Below are 21,060 nucleotides of genomic sequence, written 5' to 3'. Positions count from 1 at the left end.
ATATATAATGTACGTACAGCTAGATAGACTTCCATTATTTATCCAAGGCTGATCTATAGTATGCGAAAAAGTGCAAATGTCGTGGTTTTCTCGAGCGACCACTCCCATTCGGAGAGATCGGTCAAAGATGAAGGATGCCATCGTGTAGAGATGCTGAATGACTACCGTCGACTATGGCACAAGTCGCCAATGTCCCTTGAAAGCTCCCTTGAGTCAGGCTTTGTTTGTTGGTCAATGATGTCAGTCTAGGTACGAGCGCATGCAATTAAAAGAACCCGCATAAAAGGAAGGTGTTTTAGGCATGTCGACGACCATGAACGGCATCCAATTATAGACCACTAGAATCTCCATCATAGGGATCTATTCGCAGAGGAGCGAAATCACGTTGGCGTCGAAATCCGCGCACCAACTTTTACACTAGTGTATTCAACCAGTTCCGAAAACGAATCTCAACTTGACAAAAGTAGGGCTGGCACTGAGCCTACTAGGTAAACCACTGTCGATTGAGCATCCTGGGTATTGCAGGCGTCGCATCCGTGGTAGGAAATCCCTTCCATATTGGACAATACTTATGGTTTTGACGAACTCGGGCTAACCAACCAGCAAACTTTGACCGTTATCTTAAAGGCTGGACCAACCCCGAATGATTCCAACTGGGACACTCTCTACTGACATATACGAGCACACTACCCGCTCCAAATATCGCTTCTGTCGCTCCCCATCATAAAACGCTGCCCCAAAAAGAAAACTAGTAAAGCACCATACTCTTCAATGCACCTGCCACCTACCAATTACGCAGGACAACAGCCAAGCTACCACAACGGAATGACTTCTATATACTCGACCAGATCACATAGCATGCCCTCGCCAAACGACCTCAGGCCAATCCAAACTATGCATACTAGCAATACCCCCATGATAACTGCTCTACAACAGCCACAGCACTTAAACCAGTCTCATCCATCGCAATCTCAAAGTAACTTTATCCTGCCTCCCATCCCAAACACTATGCCCCCATGGCAGCCAAACGGTACTAGGTATTTCGGTAGTGCTCAACCACGACAAGAGTCCAATAGTACTACTACGCCACCAAAGAATCACGAGGGTGGTAATACTCATGATTCCGCACCACCGTCTCCTCCTACTCTGCATGAACGTAGAAATTATCCATCGTCAAAACATGGAGCGACAAAGCCAATGTCTTCTCAGCAGGTTCTGGATCAGTTGACTAGTATAAACACGCCGGATTTCGTGCGGAAACTCTTTAGGTATGGTGAAACGACGTTTTGTGAGGGATACTTGGCCCAGAATCGCAACATTGTTGCAACTCCAGCAAAAACCAAAACGTCTCACACTTTCAATGTCTCACACTTTCAATCTCTCATTACAGGATGCTGGAAGAACCAGGAGACTCGAATACAGTAGCGTGGGCTTCAGCAGGCGATGCATTCGTAGTAAAAAACCCTACAGAATTCGCTCGTATAGTACTACCACGGCATTTCAAACACAACAACTTTGCCAGTTTCGTACGCCAGCTCAACAAGTATGGTTTCCATAAAGTCAAACTGTCGGAAGAGAGCAAAGCATTCGGTGAACAGGCTTGGGAGTTCCAGCACCCTGCCTTCCATCGTGAACATTTAGAGTTGCTCGAAGGTATCAAGAGAAAGACAAGTGCTCCTCGTACTGTTAAAGCTGGAAACATGTCCGATGATATGACGATGGACAGAAATAGCAGTAGGCAGGACGACGGTGGTGCTACAGGTAGCGGCAGCATACAGAACGATAGTCCTCGACCTGGTACTCCTTTATCTGGCAAACAACCCAGTTCTATGCAGGCATCGACACCACCGCCCGCACCACCACAACAACAGTATAGCATACCACCGCCCAAAGATAGTCGTAGTGGGCCACTGCAACCACCAGTGTATATGCATTCACATATGATGAGACCTCATCTGCCACAGCCAATACCAACCAGTAGTACTAGTAATAATAGTAGTGTTACATCACAGCCTCTTCCACCACCATTATATACACCAGTTGGATTACAGCTTCAGCAACCTACCGGTCCGTCTCCATCACCAGTCTTACAACAGCAACTGCCGATACTAGCACATAATGGATACCATAGCTATTATATTCAACAGCCACTACCACAGATGCAGCCTGTAGCGCCACCGATACTGCAATCGCATGTGCAGCAGTCATCTCAACAGCTCTCACCACCAAATTCTCATGACGGTGATGTCAAGAATCCATCACCACAAATGCAGCAGCAGCCAGTAATGCTTCCACGTCCATCCCAAGAAGCCGTAATATCAGACCTGAAAATACAGCTGGATCGTGTTACGCGGCTACAATCTGATATGGCTACATATCTAAACCAAATGGGACGCAACTGTGCTTCTATATCAGACGAGGTCGTAAGGCTGCGACAAACTGTCGCGTCTCAGGATGCCACCATACAGGAACTGCTCAAACACAATGGTGGCATTGGTGGTGGTGGTAGTAGTTCATCGCCACATATGTCATCACCACATATGGGGACTCAGGACGTAGGCAATTGGAGAGCTGCGACTAGTAGTAGTGCTGGTGGTAGCGGCCACCGTGGTAACCAGGTCAATGGCAACGCTGTAGGACCAAGTGCGCCAGGAACACCAGTCTTATCACCTAAATCAACCGGCCAGACGGTCCCTACTCCTGTCGCTGGCTCCACTAACGGCAATCCCATGGCTACCTCATCTCAACAACCATACAACCAACCCCAAATGTACCAGGAACCATACACAGCAACACCATACTGGAATGCTAAATCCACCTCTGTGTCCGTATCACCCAACGTGAAAACAGCTCAGCAGGCCACACCCAGTTTACTTCAACAACCACAACCACAGCCAGGCGCATACCCGAGCTTTATCCCACCAGACATGCAGGAAGATAACGAGGATATGGCTCCGACTTCCTCGTCGTCTAATCATGCCATAGCGCTACGGCCCCGCTCGCCGAGCCCAAGTGTGTCGGAGATTATGAGAGAGTTTATACTCAGTCCTGCTCATAAGGCAGATGAGGATAGTGATGATGAGGATGGTGATGGGACGTTGGTGGTTAGTAAGGAGAGTTTGAGGCAGCAGCAGCGCAAGAATGAATGGTAAGATCGCATGCATTTATATTCAGTTAAATGCATTTTTTGACTTGTTTGTAAAAACACCAACACTCGTTTTATGTTATATAGGAAGAAAATGCTCTCAGTCCTCCTCGTCGAAGACGACAAAATCATGCGCGAACTCTACGCAAAACAACTCTCCATGGCTGGATACACATTCGACGTTGCTGTCGACGGCCTCAACGCTGTCGAAATCATGACTTCAAACACATCAAGGGGACTGAAAAAGAAGAAATACGATATCGTGCTTATGGATATCATTATGCCGCGTCTTGACGGTGTGGGAGCGACTACCCAGATCCGACAGTTTGATCCATGGACGCCCATTATATCCATGACGAGCAGCACGACGGATAATGATGTGATTCGGTACTTTTCGCATGGCATGAATGATGTGCTGCCAAAGCCCTTTACGAGGGATATGCTGAGTCAGATGATTGATAAGTGAGTGTTGTGCACGTCGCGGCTTGTAATGTTTGCTTTTTTTTGGTCGCTAACGCATTGTACATAGATGGGCATCATCCAACATTGGCTCCACAATCCTGATGCAGCCCTCCTCAGCCGGCAATCTCGGCACGCGGATTGAAGAACTAGACGAAACCGACGAACTCGATAATCCGTCACCATCATCACAACAATCAAAGACCGAGAAATCCGTCGTAGCGTCATCATCACCATCGAACAAACGAACCATCATCCTGCCCGATCTAATGATGAACTACCTCCCAACCAGCACCAGTAGCTCATCCGTACTCCCACGCCACCTACAAGCAACCCCCGACACAACACCCACATTTGGCTCGTCGTTGCCGGGCGATATACTGGATCGGGATGTAGATGGGTGGAATAGTTTCCAGCCGGTTGTTACGAGTGTAGTGGCTGAGAAGGGGAAGGGCGGGTATGGTGGTCTGCCGAGTCCTGAGACGTTTATGAGCGATGAGGGGGATAGTGATGATGGTGTCGAGGGGAAGAGGAAGAGGAGGGAGGATGTGGCGGTTGTAGAGAAGGAGGAGCGAGGTGGTGGGGTGAGGAGGGGGAAGAGGCTGAGAGCTGGGTAGATGTTGATAGTTTAGAGTTATGGTTTTAGGGTGATGGTATTTTTTATTAACAATGCATTTTTTTGATTTAAGAAACATGATGAGATTTGTAACTTTTGTTCATTATATTCTTTTTTGTTGGGATTTTCCTCTCTGATAACTATTTCAATGTTCAGTTTCGAATGTTTGAAACAAGATGAAGAAAATGCACCTAGTCGAGTCCGACTACACGTCGCAAAGCTGAGACAAAAACCAACACGATGCAGATTTCTAAGCTAATTATCCCTCTTGTCGGGGCTCGTTTATATTGTTATTTGCATCTCAAAATACAAAAGACTTCTATAATAAGGTTGATGATGATGATGATGTGATGCATTTGCTATACTTGTTTTGTTTATTGTGCTCGGGATTTGATGGGGGAAAAGGTATCAGTTGATTGATTGTTTTTTATGCTGATTTTGGATGGTTTTTTGGTCGCTTGCTGATGATGTGCGCTTTTTTATGATGGTGGAGGAGCAGCAGTGTCGTCATGTTTTAATCCGTTAGCTTTTAGTTGGGCGCCTGGATATGTTAGCCATTCTTGTTTTGGGTAGCCTTCCACCTGTGTGATGAAAAAGAGAGGAGGTATGTGAGAAGAGTTGCATACGGGGACCGATGATACGCTTTTTTTCACTTCAAGTTTCCATCTTCAACATCAGCAAAAGAACAGACTGTGTCGGCACCAAATAAGAAATCGCCCATCTACAGACTAACATCAACTTACAGTGCCATCAGTCCACGGCCCCTTATCCGCATTTGTACACCCATTAACATCCGCACACGTACAACTACCCCCTAAGAAATCCGGCAAATTATCCTTCTCAATAGCCTTCAACAGCTCTTCCTGATAACTAGCTCCCAATATCGATATCTTGTTGACTGTAACTTCATCCAGCATTGGTTTCACGAGCGCCCATACACCAGTAAACAAGAAGGGAGCATTAACGATAAACATGCGTCCCAGCATTTCTGGGTAATAGTTTTGTGAGATTGTTGATACTTGTTGGACTAGTGTGTAGACGGATTTGAAAGAGGAGAGACCGACGCCTTTTAGATCGAGGATTGTGCAGGATTGTTCGAGATGGCGGCCGGCTTTGATGGAGCAGGCTTGCAGACGGAAGTTGATTAGTTTTTCGTATTCGTAGACGTGGTTGCGAATCATGCGGTCTGGTGTTGTGACCTATGGTGAGAGTGAGTGGTTTTTTTTGTTATTTGGTGAAGGATTGTTGTGACTGCATCATGTAGCAAAAACAAGAGCAAAGTGCGGGCTTGTATCAGTGACTGTTCATCAAGGTAACTCGTTCAACCATAGCGGTGATGATGATGCACTCACAGCAAAACCATCAACCAATGAATGTAATTACGACACGAGAGTTGAACCACCACCATCCACGTAGTTCTATACAATTTTTTCTCCTCTCCATCCATTCGTTTTTAGCTTACCTGCCAAAGTTTTGTGAGGTCGCACTTTTCGAATCGTTCAATATATATAGGTCGACCCATCTTGTCAGCCTTGTGATAGAATCGTGGGTAGATTGCTCGTACCTAATATTGGGGGAAAAGCGTTGGTTTGAAGAGTAGAGAAAGAACAAACTACGGCGTTCGAAATGATCGAGGATGAATATAAGTCGAATGAAGTCTGTCATCTCTTCACCACCACCTTCAATAATCCCCACTCATCCCTCTTGTACATCCACTAAAACATACCTCAGCAGCCTCAGGAAAATCAAATGTCTTCATCAACTCTTCAATGCCAAACTCCTTTCTCCACTTTTCACAATCCAACCACATCTTTCTGGCATTATCGAGATTGAACTTTCGTGCACGTAGAAACCGTAAGAGTAGGTGATCGCTATGTTTTGCAGGGTCGTATGCACCGATAGCAGATAGTTTAGATTTGAATTCAGCGAGGGCGGTTTCTTGTTCAGGGGTGAGGTTTCCTACACGGCCTGTTTGGGCTGCGAGCATTGCTGCAGAGAGTGGTGGTTCGGTGCCCATTGTTTTATATGTGTGTGTGGGGCGTGGTAATGTTGTTATGATGAGAGCAAAAAAGTTACTCTTTCTCAGTGGTGATGTCTGGATGTAGCTCCTATAATTTCAAATGCGTAATTAATATATGCGATCTTGTATGACAGACGATAGTAGAGGTTCCAGCTTTGATGCTTTTCAATTGGGCATGAATCGATCGTGCATGTCCCTCTATGCGACTTGTCCAAGTCATGACTACACGACCGATCGACTGTCTACGATGGACTCTTCTAGTATCTAACTCTTCTCTCTATGCTCTTCTCCCACCTGACACTACCAGTAGATTGACTCGGAGCTTCAAATATATGGTTGTGTGTGTGGCTTACCGTCTAGTTGCAAGTCGAGTGGACGATACTAGATGGTGCATGATGTGATTAGTATTTTGCAGGATCTGATGACCGTCTTGTCTCGTTTAAGAGAGACACATCAAGACACTTCCACCATATGTTTGATGTTCCGCCATTTGAAGTATTTTTGCAAGTGGCGTGTTGTGAATAAGAGCATGAATATCCAGATGGAGTAAAAAGAAGATCTTTGATATCGAAGACTTGGTCTGTCTCTCGTCTACACCCTCTTAGCTCTTTAATATTGACGCGCCGACAACCCACCAACACGACGATTGTGAAATTTTGAGTAGAAGAGAGATAAACAGCTTCTGAGCTGTGAAAATAGCAGTGCGTATGTGTGCTTCACTTACCTCCTGTTCTATTGGTTGTTTGGCCTTTCAAGTAGGTTGCGTGGCGGAATTATGAAAATGGGCAGAGTGAGGACATGCTGCAGATACATCTAATCAAGTAATGGCAAAGACGTGTTTCCCATGTATATATTATGAGATCTGATACTATTTATTCATTCTAGTGTACACAATCCATCAAACAATGTTCCAGATCAAGATCTCAAGCACCGTCACAATGGTCATTCATCATCGATCACAAAGTATTGTCGTAGATCTCTGTCTCATATCATACATATATACATCTACTCCTTACAACGAGGGTTTCCATCATCCACCCAACTGCCCCATCATCACCTTGCCCAAACAACTACGCGAATCTGATAACACTACGACCCAAACAAACCCCCACTTGTTCTCACAACGATACCCCCATTGGGGTCCTAACGATCGACGAATCGGTCCCTAGCATATATACCACCCTTGTCTGAACATATAAATCCCCGATACAAATCCAACAACCCAATCGGGTCTCTACATCGCAGCTCTGGTTTGCTCGGTACATTTTTTTCGTCGTCGTTGTCGTATCAAACGTTTTCTCCCTTCCTGCATTACTGTCGCTGCATGTCTGAACTCTTATACTAGATCACTCAGACTAGTAGTGTGAGAGTGCAGTCGGAACTGTAGGAACTGATCCGCTCAAGTGAGCTTCGCGGCAACAATCTTATTTGTTTGTGTGCAGAGCAAGCAAATTTCAGTCTAGCTATACCATCCTCCCACATAACTCACACAAACGGACCATCCTTTGATCTAATATGGCATCTCTCCAGCCACGTCAGAGCTCAAATGCTCGCATGCCTTCAGTGTCGCCATCATTCAGACAGAACGATAGTGGCCCAAGAGCTTCTACATCTAGACGGCACACTGCAACAAGAGACTCGGAAGTTGCTCCTACCCAAACTGTGGGCGAATCCTTCGCGGATTCGTATGAAGGTGGTGATGAGTTTCTCGTGGATGCGTCCGTGTTGAAGCAGGCAAAGAATGTCTTGTTTAATGTGCTGTTTTTCACGGTATGTGGTTTGTTGGTTAGGATGAGTTTGGGGCCTGGGTTGAAGACTGGACGATTTGGCACGGAGATCTTGAACTTCTCGCCTATGCTTTTAGGTTTATGGCAATGAGTCGGCGCTGATTCCTGGAGTTATTGCTATCCTGATTGAAGGTAACTAGTAGATACTATCTCTGCGCCTTTTTTTTCACTGATCACAAAACTGCAACGTCTCCATTGCTGCATGAGTGTTTACATTCTCTTTGCACTTGTTTAGATTTACAAATTCCTGTCTTTTACCTGTGCTCGAGACTGTCTGCTGCTTACTACAGTATGATCCTCCCTTGTGCATCGTGCTTTTTTGCTTGTTTTCTAAAATTGTTGTTCCCTAGTTCCCTCGATAATCGGAAGCTCACTCGAAACTCGATATGAAGACTATTCGATTAACACTTTTACGGTAAAATGGCTTGTGCTGAAAAGCAGCACGTTTTGTGGACTCAAAAAGAAAACACTTTTGGTATGCCTCAACATGCGATACTCATACACCACCCACACCAACAAATTAGACATTCTTCGGAATCGCTGCTGGTCTGGTATTCCTGATGGCACTCAACATTGTCTTTGTGGCCTGGGGCTTTGTTCGAGGTAATTAAACGAAAACACATATTCGTTGAAACAAAAAACAATCGTGTGCCTGTCTATATTACCCAACCTGGCACTTTCTCTCGCCTGACCTTACTTTACACACCACAGGCCAACACAAATACGTATGGCCCATAAATACCCTCCGAGTCCTCGGCACATTCGTACCAACAGTACTATTCATCCCCATCCTCGACATCTTGACAACAACCTTTCAATGCACAACCATATCAACCGACACAACCACATTCGGCGGCTTGGCATGCTCAAGCGGGACGAGAATCCCGTATATGGTCGTGTCAGCTGTCACGATCGCGACCTTCGTGCCCTGTACGTTTTTGATTAATTTGCTGTTTCTGGATTCGGATCCGGCCAAGAAGGGACCGAATTCGAAGGCGCATGGACGTGGGTGAGTGGTTTTGTAAAACCGTTGAAATGTGGTTATTTGGTACTGTTGATAAATATTGATTTTTTTGTGGTGTTGTATGAATGGTATTCTCATCTTCCTACGTTTTGTAAGCGAGATGATTTATGCAATCCTGAAAACCGTACTCAGTTTCGTATGGAAGATTCCGCAAGACTATACCAGTAAGTTACAGCAAAAGCGAGAAAGAGACAAAACCTCGCCTCGAACCACCCAAAACATATGACGAAGGTCCTACTTATGACTTGTCAACATCTTCATCTCACACCACCACTTTCCATACACTAGTGCTACTCAAAGTCGGCATAGTCCTTGCTGTTTCCGTCATCATGATGATTACCCAAGTCTATTTCTACCCATACTACAATCCGAAAATCAACCACCTGCGAACAGCAACCTATTTCGCATCAAGTGTTATTGGAGTCGTGTCAATGTTAACTACTGTGGTTGCTTATTATCTCGGATATGCACAGGGGCCCGAAGCTTATATTATTATCATTGCTGGGTTTGTGCCTGCTTGGATTGCTGGATTTGTTGGATCTGGTAAGTTAAGATTCATCGGAAATCGTCACTGTCGACAATGAAGTCGTCCTCTCCTTTGCGTTTACTTCCGTTTTGTTGCTCTCCTCTCAACTAAAGTTCAATCCAAATTAGGCTGGATTCTCGCATATATCCAAAAATCAACCCTCCACCGCCTCGACGATGAAATGCGCGGCGGCTCTGACGGTAAACCAGTCTTCCTCATCTACCCACACGTGGAACTAGTCGCACGTACCGCCACAACTAAATTGAATGAGCGAAATCGAATTCCAACCTTTGAGCAACTCGAGTTTGCTGTTAGAATTTTCAAACATGGACAGCGCGAGTTCCCGCATGAACCGTTTGTGCGGTTGCAGTGGGCTACGTATCTTCTTTATTTAGGGGCGTCCAAGATGGAGGCGAATAAGCATTTGAGGAAGTGTGAAGAGGTGAGTTTGAGGTTGTGTATGATTTGGAAGCTGTTATCCATGAAGAGAGCACTTTAGAATGAAGATGCAGTGGTTTTGATGCTTGTATTTTGTGAGGAAACGGAGGATGTAAAACGATGACAGAAAAAGCAAGAGCAAATGTCTTTCAAACGCAATGCACATTCCCATCTCACACCACACATTCCAACGCATTCCCATATATAGATGCATCCAGCATTCGACGGCCAATTCCAATGCCACTTTATGACCCAAATGAACAATCAAAACCGTGAAGCTACCTTCCTTGGTGACGGCATCCATCTCGATGTAGCCAGTTTCGCCGAATTCCGGAAACTCGACAAGACTGCTAAAGTCAACCACCAGCTCGCGCTGCAATGGCAACGTGTGCTTTGGCAATCCGTTAATTCAGCTACCGTCAAACTTGATGAGTTGGAAGCTGTTGCATCGGAATTGTATGCAAGGTCTGAGGATGCTGATGCTGCATATGCACAATTGGTGTCGAGGTTTCCAAAGAGCAAAGTTTTGTTAAGGTTCTATGCCAAGTTTGTGAGTATCTGCTACGTGATGATACTTTTTGTCTCTGAGTACCAAACAACAAAAGAACTGGGCGATCTTTATGGATGATGTTTGCTGACACTTCAACTCTCATTTATATAGTGCTTGGACGTAACCAACGAAAACGCCAAAGCATCCGCCCTCCTAACACGCGCCGACACCCTCGAAGAAGAAGAATCCCCCAACGAAGACCAAGGACCCAACGACTTCAACGAATCAGACTCTGACTGGAACAACTCGTCAAACGATGGCAGCAACAAATCACACCGAATGTCCAAAGACTCGCTACAACTAGTACAATCATCATCACAAGACACTTCTCCAAAACCGGTCCGAGCATTACCCAAACTACAAGAAGGATCCACAAATGGGTCACCTGCTAATTCAGGACCTACATCACCGGTCGTTGCACGTGCGCCAAAGGCAATCAAGATTGATACAGAGCATAGAGGGTCGATTAGTAGTGGTGGGTCGAGGAGTTCGAATCACGAACAGAAGCAGTTGCAGTATAATCAGCAGTTGAGGGCGGCGTTGTTGCAACGGAATGTTTCTGATATCCGAATAATCACATTCGCTGCTTGGTTAATTGGTAAGAGCCATAAAAGTCATTGGCGGTGTGTTTTTGGTCATGTCGACTGACACATACTTCTATTTTTTTAAGGAATCGTCTCAATCTGCATCCTCATTGCATCATTCGTAATCATCACCCAAAACCAGCTTTCCGGAAACGGATTGAACTACTTGGATTGGCTGCACAATCGGGAAAAGAATACCGCTTTGTCATATCGCCGCGCTAGACAATTGCAAAATGCGTATACGAGTAATGATCCAGTCAAGTTTGCCGCTATACAGACGCAGTATTATAGCGAGATGTTATCGTTTCAGAGTGCTAGTGAGAGTCTTTTCGCTGGTGCTGATATGACTAACGGTATGTGTGATTGATGGTTTGACTGAAGTTGTCTGGATTTGTTTGGCCGGTTTACGCAAGGTCTTGAAAAAAAAGTCTTTTCTGATACAAACCTCTCTTGTCTCCCAAAACAGATCAAACGTACTTGTATTATGATACTCCATATGTAAGATCACCAGCACGTTTGATTTCGTTTAATTTAGCCAGAGCCAAACAACAAAGCCGATTACTCTACGTCAGTACGACACCAAATTCATGACGCATTTTTCGATTTTCCTTCTTTCACCAGGTCCCAGTCTTGGTGTCATTCTACCCATCAATTACCCAACGCCAAGTAGTAAACCGCACCCTCTTCCAAGTCACGCAAGGATTTGCATCTGCTGGATTGCATCTTGCGTCCTTGGCATTCAGTGATTTTGCAAATATCACGTATAACAATCAGTTTAGGTTTATTGCGGATAACTTTTGGATTATTCAGCCTACTGCGTGTAAGTTTCGAGAACTATAGCTTCATTGGAGAGTTCTTTATTTGCTTACGTATTTTACCCGTTCCTTCTAGATGATTTCTGTAAGATTTTGTTATTGGTCCTTTTCTAATGGTTTGGGACAACGATTTCAGGTTTTGACATTCTGCCTTTCAACTTTTAGCGATGAACACGATTTACTTTGATATCCAAGACAGTGTAAGTATGGGCAAACCACATAAAAAACGCACAAAATTTGTCTCAAGTCGTGTATTCAAACGAGAAATGTTTTTAACTAACAATCGCATCCCATAAAACCTTAGATCGTCTCAAACGCAACAACCCTCACCATAACGCTAACCGTAATCCTCATCGTAACTGTCTGTCTCGCACTCCTAATCCTCGATCGTCGTGTACAGGCCTTCCGCAACAAGCAACGCCAAACCCTCGACGTGTTTAAAAAAGTGCCCAAACATTCTGCTTCTGATGTCATTGCACGATTAGAAGAAGCACAATCTGAAGATGTGTTTGGAAGGGATACGTTAAGTTTCAAGGCGAGGACTGCGCTGGAGATGCAGATGAGGAATGGAAGTCGGGCTAAAGCGATGATGAGGATGCAGTATATTGCGTATGGGATTACGCTTACGGCGCTGGTTGCTGTCAGTGCGAGTACGAATGTGAGTTTGTGGCATTTTGGAATTATGCTCGTGTCTCTTTTTCTTCTTCTTTGTTTTACTCAGCACATTTTTTTCTTGTTTCTAGTTGAGTGGTATTGTGAGTTACATGTTATTCTATCGAGGTACCAAGCTATCGCACTTTATTTTCTCAATCTTTTTTTCTTCTTCTTGAATAGTATCAAGTAGGTCAGCTTTTCGCTATTCGTGATCAGTAAGAAATTTGTAAAAGCGCTGTATCATCCCTATTGTAAGATGTCTAATCGTGAGTCTTTCCTTTGTCTTAGATTTGGTGATATGGCTACATTCCCTACTCGAGTAAGCTGGACACGAAGGTCAAAGAACTCGATGAAGATGATATCATGTTTTACTGACTTTTGTCCTTTGCAAACTAGTCTGTTTCGCTCATTAACGATCTGGTTAATGTTGATACTTTGGTATGTATGCCTGGAAACGGAATGGGATAGCATCACTAATAACAACCTGCTGTGGGTTTTTTTGCGTCTTGGTTCTGACCGTTATTTGTTTGTAGACTTGGGGAAACAGAAGCAACCTTCTGGACGCTTTGGCTTCGTCGTGGTATGAGGAGCTGGCGCTAGGACTTGTTTCTACCAGTACGTGTGTACCGTGGTTTGGAGACCCTGTACAGATTAGGAAACCCAAGGAGAACGACCATCTAGGAATTGCTCTTCTAACATCGATCCCCCAATTACAATAGCCCTGGTATACGGAGATGAAACACGCTACCCACCTTCCCCAAGCTACGACAAATACCCGCCTGCACTATTACAATATTTCGATGGACACATATGTCTGCCAACGGACCAGTCTGTGTGTGTGAATCAAGTGTATAACTCGTCTATTGGGTTCACGCCTGATACCGTTGGGTTGGGGCTGCTGCATCTTACGGAACAGCTTGTCGGGCTTATCTTTAGTAAGTCTTTTGTTGGGTGTGGCTCTCCTTCTTTTGCTGCTTCCATCTAACGAGCTATATATAACATTACAACAGATTGTGCATCAGCAGCTCTTGATGGTGACTTCCATCCACAGCCCGACCTAATTGCATTTATGGAAGCTATCTTTGAGCCTTATTATTTGCAAGGGTTGTCTAGATGTGAACAGGAAGCTATGCTGGAGGGGAATACGATATTGGCTGCTTCAACTGTCAGGTAATTGTGGAAATCGTGCTTGACAAGTATTGTTGCAGCTTCGACAATCAAACATTACAAATCAATCTTTGTTTTGGTGGCTTGGTTCTCATGTCTCTTTTTTCAAAACATAGGAATCTTGCCATTTTCATTGCAGAATTGGCCGTCGTCTGTATTGGAGAATTCTTTGTGTTTTGGCGTATGGTGGTCCATCTCAGGTAAAAAAAAACCTGTTCGATTTGTCAATAAGTGTGTTGCTTCAGTATTCACTGTATCTGACTCTCCTCTGTTGCTTTTGACAAACAACCAGATTCATGGAGCACTGTATAGTAGACATGATTGTCCGCCTCCCGCTCTCAGTTCGCAACCTCCCTGACATTGCCGACTGGATTTCCAACATGCAAGGCCGTCAAGATCGTATTATAAAAGCCAACAAGGACAACGATGATTCCAAAGACCAAAACAAGACTTTTTGGACCCGCCTGATCCTTCCCTTCGGACTCAGAAAGTCAGTATCCGAAATATTCCCCAAATCCACCAAATCGAGCAACAGCAAGAAGGTCGAAATAGCGAATTCCAAGCAAGCCAATATCGACAAGGCTAATGGAGTCAAGATACCGACTATACAAGCTACGGCAGAGATTGAGGGTGATGATGGCAATATTGTTATACAGACGGCGTCCGAGTCGTCGTTAAGGAAGAGACAGTTGTCGTTCAATGGAGTTTGAGTTGAGAAGGAGAATACTTTCGAGTTTACATTTATGTACCAATTTGTTTCGGTATCTTATATACTAGCTGGAAGGCAAGCAAAAGTCTCTGTGCCACAGTGTGTTTATGAAGGTTATGGTTTGATTAGAAATTTTCATTGCCAACTGTGATGATGCTTCAAGATGGGACTGGATACTTTGTGTTGGAGATGCATCAGCTCCTTCAAACACACTTGGTGAATCGAATGGTGTCGCGCAAGTTGGATGATTTTGTGAAAGCCATTTGAGCATTCAACAAAGTCGAGATCAAGAACACACGACATCTCGATACTGACAAATTATTGAATGGTTGCAACCTGTGAGCAATGTGTCTTATTTCATGCACCTGCCCATTGAATTCCACCAAAACCTTATGTTGGTACCAACGCGCCATAGGTCACGTGTTTTTCACTATTTGAACTAGTAGCTTGCTAAGTTACCAAGAACTCCAACAGGACATCCCAGTCACTACATGGAAGACGCTTCGCACTTGCTCGAACGTCATTGGCGAAAATAAGCTCCAGCCCGCGGCGATGGCAAGCAACACCAAGAAAACATCTTCTTTCCTGACCAGCAAAAATCTCTTATCTATATTGGCGCTGATCTCGCCCACTCCAAACTTTACCGTGGACCTCTTAGAACCAAGGATGGTATCAAGAAGGAGCTCGAATGCTCGTATGCCGTCCATCTATATGGCCAGAGCAAATGATGCCGCTATAGCAGCACAAATCCGTGACTCTGTTGCAAGACCTTCTAGATCACGACAACATACCATCACTCGAGAGTCTAAAAGTGCTCCTCAAACTCTTGGTGAATCGTTTGCGCATTCGTGTGAAGGTGATGACGAGTTTCTAGTAGATGATTCGTATTTGAAGAATGTTTTATAAACTGTGTTGTTTTTTACGGTGAGATGATGGAAGGGTTTTGGTGTTATTACAACACATCGCCGTCAGTGGTGTCATCGATTGAAGCATCCACATTGCTACGGAGAGACGTTCCACTCATTTACGTATGTTTTGTTTTTTCGGTAGATGTATGGCAATGAATCCGCGTTTATTCCTGGAGTTATTGCTATTGTAATCGAAGGTAATATGAAAGGACTGCTGGTGGACTATTTTGTGGAGTCATCTCCAAATTCCTCCTAACGCATACGTTCTCACTTGTGTTTTCTTGTTTAAAAACGATCTTAGATTTACAAATTCCCGGTTTACCTGTGCTCGAGATTGTCTGTTGCCTATTACTGTAAAACGAGATATCGACACACCTGGTTTTGGCAGTCTCTAACAAGCATCGTCTCGCTTGTTCCCTCTACAATCGGAAATGAACTAGAAACTCGATATGAAGAATACTCAAACATTTACGGTAATTTGGATTTGTGTATGGTTCAAGCATAATTTACTCCGATTAACAATCGAATCGTGTTAAATCTGTTTTGGGGTTGCTGCAGACGTCGTGTTTTTTATGGATCTCAACATTTTCTTTGTTGCATTGGGTTTTGTGAGGGGCAAGAATGTTCTATACACAAGACGCATGATAAGTGGCTCACCTTCGCACTCTCTGAACCACTTTACGCCTTTTCACAACAGGACAACACAAATACCTATGGCCCATAAACACACTCCGAGTACTCGGCACCTTTGTCCCCACAGTCCTCTTTATCTCCATTATCTCCATCTTCGACATTTCGACTAGAGCATTCCAATGTATATGCGACCAACATCTGTGTTCTAACACTTTGATGTCCCTGACCGTCGACTTGACAACCGCACGTTTTGGTCGAATCACGACGTTTTTGCATCTACCTACGCGTCTGATAATATGAATAATGAAAAACCATGCTTACTTTTGCGTGTTGGTATATGCGTTGTCGAACTTGACTGGGTGTTTGAGTTTACCCTCAAATTTTCACAGACACCAAACACCCTTTCCCACGACAAACAAGAGACGACATTCTTTGGAATTAGTAGGAAATAATAATATTATAGTGAATCTGGTAGTGCTGCTACAATGCCCTTTCGCCCAGTGGTAAAGAATCCAAAGCCCGACGGGCACAAGTCTGAAACAAACGGTGAGTGGTGTGAGTTGGCAGTTCAGGCTATACAACCGAGTGATTCGAGACACTATATGCTAATTGCATCGCTCTATTCGCGTGTAGGATCTGCTAAATCCAACACCCGCCAGTTTACTTGGAGCGAGATTGAGGCAACATCCACAATCAAGAGGAAACAAAATGGGAATGCACCAACATACATTGTCATAAACGACAAGGTATACGATGTAGGAGGCGATTTCGTCAAGTGGCATCCGGGTGGAAATGTCGTCCTGTCCCAAGCTGGAATGGATGCTACTGGTAAGACGAAGGACGATTACCATCTTGGGCTGTCATTATGTGTCAAATCTTGGAAGTGTTATCGCCATAACTTATACCACATTGCAACCAGGTGCATTCGATGTATTTCATCAAGAAGCCACTCATGAAATCATGGCAAACTTTTATGTCGGTGATCTGGCCCCCGGTCAAGTTCGAAAGCAGTCCGGTAATTTCTATTTTGGATTGTTTTGAGAAACTAGATCGAGCAAAGCCTCGCGAAAGACCAAGAAGCACAACTTTAAGTGCTCTATTGCTTTGGTGAACTGAGTACTAACTCGCTATCTCATATCACAGACTTCTTCAATGACGTGACACGTCTTCGCCAAGAATTTGAGGCTAAAGGATACTATGAATCATCAAAGCTATACTATCTCTTCAAGCTGTTGTTCAATCAGTCAATGTGGGCAATCTCAATCGCAATCATGATCAGATTCCCTACAAACTTGTTTGCTGTATTCGTGTCTGGTCTGATCATGGCACTGTTCTTCCAACAAAGCGGTATGTACTGCTTGTTAAGTATCAGTAGACAGGGCTTGCCATGTTACGAAGGGGTCTTCTCTTGACGACGAACCACTGTCTTGACTCGATATGACCTCTTGCGATTGACGACCTTTTCTTTCACTTTGATAGGATGGCTATCTCATGACTTTTTACACAACCAAGTGTTTAAAAACAGATCATTGAACAAAGCTGTTGGTTACTTTACTGGAAACGTGTGTCAAGGCAAGTTGTTTATGGCTTGGACCAGTATTCCGTGTTGGTCTGCGCCGTTTTTTGCGCTGTGTATTTAGCAAAGCAAGTGCTTACTCAACATACGTACTATACAGGCTTCTCAGTAAGCTGGTGGGTAAACAAACACTCTACCCACCATTCAACACCAAACGTCCACAACGCTGATCCAGACATTGACACAATGCCAATCCTCGCTTGGTCTGAACATGCCCTAGAACTCTTTACCGACGTTGACGATGCAACACTAGCCAAATTCCTAGTTAAATACCAACCATACCTGTACTTCCCAATCCTATCATTCGCTCGTCTATCTTGGTGTCATTCATCAATCAGATATGTAGCAAACAACCCAAACATTGCTAATCGATTCGTGGAAAATGCTACTCTGGCGCTACATTGGATTTGGTATTTAGGGTTTGCTACGAGATATTTGAGTACTTTTGGGGCCTTGCTGTGGTTTGTTACTTCGCAAGGTGGTTGTGGGCTCATGTTGGCTTCTGTCTTTTCGTTAAATCATGTAAGTGTAGCTTCGACTCAAGTCTGAAGGGAGGCCAGAGCTTGGCTTGTGCAGAGTGGAGGGAAAGAGAGAAATTGTGAGGGGTTCTTGCTGAGAGTGGCATACATCTTCTATCCTCAATGTATCTTTTTTTTCTCATTTCACTTTTCTCCCGTTGCAGAATGGTATGCCCGTGTTGGATCAGCAAGAGGCTAGAGAACACGACTTTTACGCATTGCAGGCAATTACCGGACGAGATGTGCTACCTTCTATTGCTGCTGACTTTTTCACTGGTGGTTTGAACTATCAGGTAAAGCGATGAACAGGAGAATGACACAAAATAGCCATCCATATAATCTTTGAATATTTTTTCAAAATCATCTTCATGTCTTTCGGTGTCTCCATATTGACGCTTTCCATCTCTATAGATTGAACATCACATGTTCCCATCGATACCCCGCCACAACTTCCACTTGATTAAAGAACAAACCTTGGCACTCTGCAAGAAACACAATGTACCTTATCATGCTACCACATTCACAAAGGGTACTTTCGAAGTCTTGTCGCGACTAGCGGATATTTCCAAGACTAGTCTTGAGATGAAGAAGCAGAAATAGGTCTTGTTGGTGGTGGATATATAGATGGGGGGAGTTGAGAAGTGTTTTTATGTTCTATGGGGTGGAGTGTCGTAACAGGTGCTCAAGTTGTGAAATGAAGAGTCGAGTGGTGTGGTGTGATTTATCTATATTGTTTTGCAGGGACACAGGGAGCAGGACACCCTTTCTTTTTCGGTTGAGAGTTTTTCTTTGGGACACTCGTATTATACAGCAGGTAATGAGGACGTTACCTTATACCTTATAAAAAAACCTTACTAGATTACAAAGAGAGAGGAACTAATTATAGATGACTATAAAAACCAAACCAAAAAAAAGGATACCAAAGTGCTTTTTAAATACAATTTCTTTCATGCCTCAAAAACAGGAGCTGCGTACTGGAGCTATGAAGCTGCACTTGCTTATCACCTCTCACCCTGCCTCTATGCTGTACATTGTTTCCAGATGATGTTGCAAACAAGCACGCTCGAAAGTTCATGTGATCTTCAAACAAGGTTATATCTATACAATTGAATTGCAGTCAAATTTATGTTGATTCATCTATAGGTGTTTTGACGATTGGACTGAACTCCAAACGTCCATGAGCATCTCGTATGGGGGCAATGAGTCTGCCCCGTTTCTTGTCCTCAACCCAGACGTTTGCACGCTGTAGAATGCGGTTGACTATACCCCCTGCAAACAGTTCAATGTGGAAATCTTCGTTAGATGGATCAAGCAACAAAACAATCATGTGAAAATCCAGATGTATTTACCTAAAGCATCAGGCTCCGTCTGAAAATATGCCAAGATGATTCCCATTGCAGCTGAGAACATGGCCACCTCAAAGTACTTGATCTGTACCATCCATTTCTTCTGGTACAAGACGGTATACAGCGACTCCATTGCTCGAGGGAGGACATACATGGCCAGATTATTTCTCTGCCCTGTGTGTTCAATTTGGACTGACGATGCAGCTAATAGACCAGCCCACCAGTATATGTACTTGCTGTCTGATTTCAGCCAGTTGCGAGCTATGAGCTCTCGTTGTATACATACTATGGCTTGATAGCCGGATACGAATGTAGCCAAGAAGACGCTGCTTCTGAAGGCGTTTGTAAGAGATCGTTGTGACAGCTCCATCGGCCTATTCGAGAAGGGTGTTGGTCAGTTCTAAAGTTGAGCAAAAAAAGCTTGCAAACTTCATCCAGCAATACCTCTTGAAGAAGTCACGCATTCTCAACACAGCCAACGGCACCACATTCAGAGCCAAATACACAGGCAGTATCTTCTTGAGCACCTTCTGGAATACCCAACCCCAATGAAGGACATGCGAGTCCCTCGATGGATGGAATAACTCGCATGGTATAGCTGGTGGCAGAGACGTCATGCTCTTGGCATATTCAACGGCATGACTAGTTCCATGATACTTTGTAGCAGCATTGACGAAGGCCAAAGGGTCGATCGCGACACCTCTAACATTCTGTCTCACCATACCTAATACATCTTCCGGTATCGGCCCCGTACTGACTATAAACGAGTAATACGATTTCGGTATGGTGTGTGGTTGCATGACATATGCGTACATGATGGAAGCCGAAGACAGCATAAATATCAGCGATGAGGCGAATGGGAAGTGAAAGGTTTTACTGAGTCGTAGCGAGTTGAATATAGTTTCACCGGCTCGTACTGCTAATTGTTGGCCCCACATTATTCGACGGTCTTGCTTTTCGGCTAGTAGTGATAGACCTGCTAAACTACCAGCTAAAATAACTGATTTCAGCAGGTGGTGCGATCAAGTAGTCAACCGTGAGCTCACCAATAAATCCATTGAGTTTATCGTCGACTCCTCGGACGAGTCGTAGTGTGTTGTCTACGAGCTTCCATATGAATCCAAATCCTCCTACAACTAGAGCGAAACGGAATGCATCCTCTCCAAATAGAGATGCGCGTAGTGCGTCGACTAGTTTCATGCGTTTTCGTATAACTGATAAGAGTTTCAGGGCGAGATCGACTCCAGCTCGTAGACCATATCCTAATACTAGAGATCTATACAAAGGCAAGAAAAACAAAATGAATTGGGATGTAAGTTGATCAAGCCACTATGGCGGTTTGCGTCAAGCATAAAGCTGAAATTTCCACATATAAATACTATAAATAAGCACAGATCCAAGCTTACCTGAGTCCTACACGACACGCATGAAGCAGAATTGCGTTTGGTTTTTTGAGTATTGGCATTCCATTGGCAGGAAGAGTCGTATCCAGAGAGGTTTCTTCAGCTTTTGGTCCTCTATTGATGCTATTAGACGGAGCCATGGTGTCCTCTCCCTTCTGTCTATACACGTACTGTGAGCTACC

At 44.3% G+C, this 21,060-nt stretch overlaps 5 protein-coding genes across 5 annotated transcripts; 3 read left to right on the top strand and 2 right to left on the bottom strand.

Moving 5' to 3' along the window:
• Window positions 1–771: 771 nt before the first annotated feature.
• On the top strand, window positions 772–4,221 carry SmJEL517_g03588 (uncharacterized protein; the record flags this gene model as incomplete). The annotated part of the gene is made up of 4 exons (XM_031169516.1): window positions 772–1,268; window positions 1,391–3,148; window positions 3,233–3,607; window positions 3,675–4,221. The coding sequence occupies 4 exons, from the start codon at window positions 772–774 to the stop codon at window positions 4,219–4,221; spliced, it is 3,177 nt and encodes a 1,058-aa protein (XP_031024545.1).
• A 478-nt stretch (window positions 4,222–4,699) lies between these two features.
• Window positions 4,700–6,237, bottom strand: SmJEL517_g03587 (uncharacterized protein; the record flags this gene model as incomplete). Its single annotated transcript, XM_031169515.1, has 4 exons — window positions 4,700–4,801; window positions 4,964–5,419; window positions 5,683–5,784; window positions 5,947–6,237. 4 exons carry the CDS (start codon window positions 6,235–6,237, stop codon window positions 4,700–4,702), a joined length of 951 nt encoding a protein of 316 aa, XP_031024548.1.
• A 1,518-nt stretch (window positions 6,238–7,755) lies between these two features.
• SmJEL517_g03586 (uncharacterized protein) lies at window positions 7,756–14,495 on the top strand (the record flags this gene model as incomplete). Its single annotated transcript, XM_031169514.1, has 26 exons — window positions 7,756–8,010; window positions 8,105–8,159; window positions 8,263–8,316; window positions 8,378–8,442; window positions 8,552–8,630; window positions 8,739–9,036; window positions 9,148–9,215; window positions 9,340–9,594; window positions 9,706–10,019; window positions 10,224–10,565; window positions 10,677–11,163; window positions 11,236–11,502; window positions 11,616–11,647; window positions 11,771–11,969; window positions 12,041–12,049; window positions 12,130–12,164; window positions 12,269–12,622; window positions 12,708–12,719; window positions 12,799–12,833; window positions 12,907–12,937; window positions 13,015–13,056; window positions 13,152–13,233; window positions 13,338–13,553; window positions 13,629–13,788; window positions 13,902–13,985; window positions 14,078–14,495. 26 exons carry the CDS (start codon window positions 7,756–7,758, stop codon window positions 14,493–14,495), a joined length of 4,248 nt encoding a protein of 1,415 aa, XP_031024549.1.
• Window positions 14,496–16,520: 2,025 nt separating this feature from the next.
• SmJEL517_g03585 (uncharacterized protein) lies at window positions 16,521–18,729 on the top strand (the record flags this gene model as incomplete). Its single annotated transcript, XM_031169513.1, has 8 exons — window positions 16,521–16,581; window positions 16,669–16,863; window positions 16,955–17,050; window positions 17,179–17,382; window positions 17,515–17,631; window positions 17,712–18,133; window positions 18,294–18,422; window positions 18,541–18,729. 8 exons carry the CDS (start codon window positions 16,521–16,523, stop codon window positions 18,727–18,729), a joined length of 1,413 nt encoding a protein of 470 aa, XP_031024550.1.
• Window positions 18,730–19,252: 523 nt separating this feature from the next.
• SmJEL517_g03584 (uncharacterized protein) lies at window positions 19,253–21,018 on the bottom strand (the record flags this gene model as incomplete). The annotated part of the gene is made up of 5 exons (XM_031169512.1): window positions 19,253–19,398; window positions 19,479–19,849; window positions 19,920–20,466; window positions 20,522–20,751; window positions 20,882–21,018. The coding sequence occupies 5 exons, from the start codon at window positions 21,016–21,018 to the stop codon at window positions 19,253–19,255; spliced, it is 1,431 nt and encodes a 476-aa protein (XP_031024551.1).
• Between the last annotated feature and the right edge of the window lie 42 nt (window positions 21,019–21,060).

The sequence above is a fragment of the Synchytrium microbalum genome (assembly GCF_006535985.1).
Source record: "Synchytrium microbalum strain JEL517 chromosome Unknown SmJEL517_scf0019, whole genome shotgun sequence".
Lineage (NCBI taxonomy): Eukaryota > Fungi > Chytridiomycota > Chytridiomycetes > Synchytriales > Synchytriaceae > Synchytrium > Synchytrium microbalum.
The sequence above is the reverse complement of the archived record's forward strand: the minus strand, read 5'-3'. Positions and strand labels throughout refer to the sequence as shown.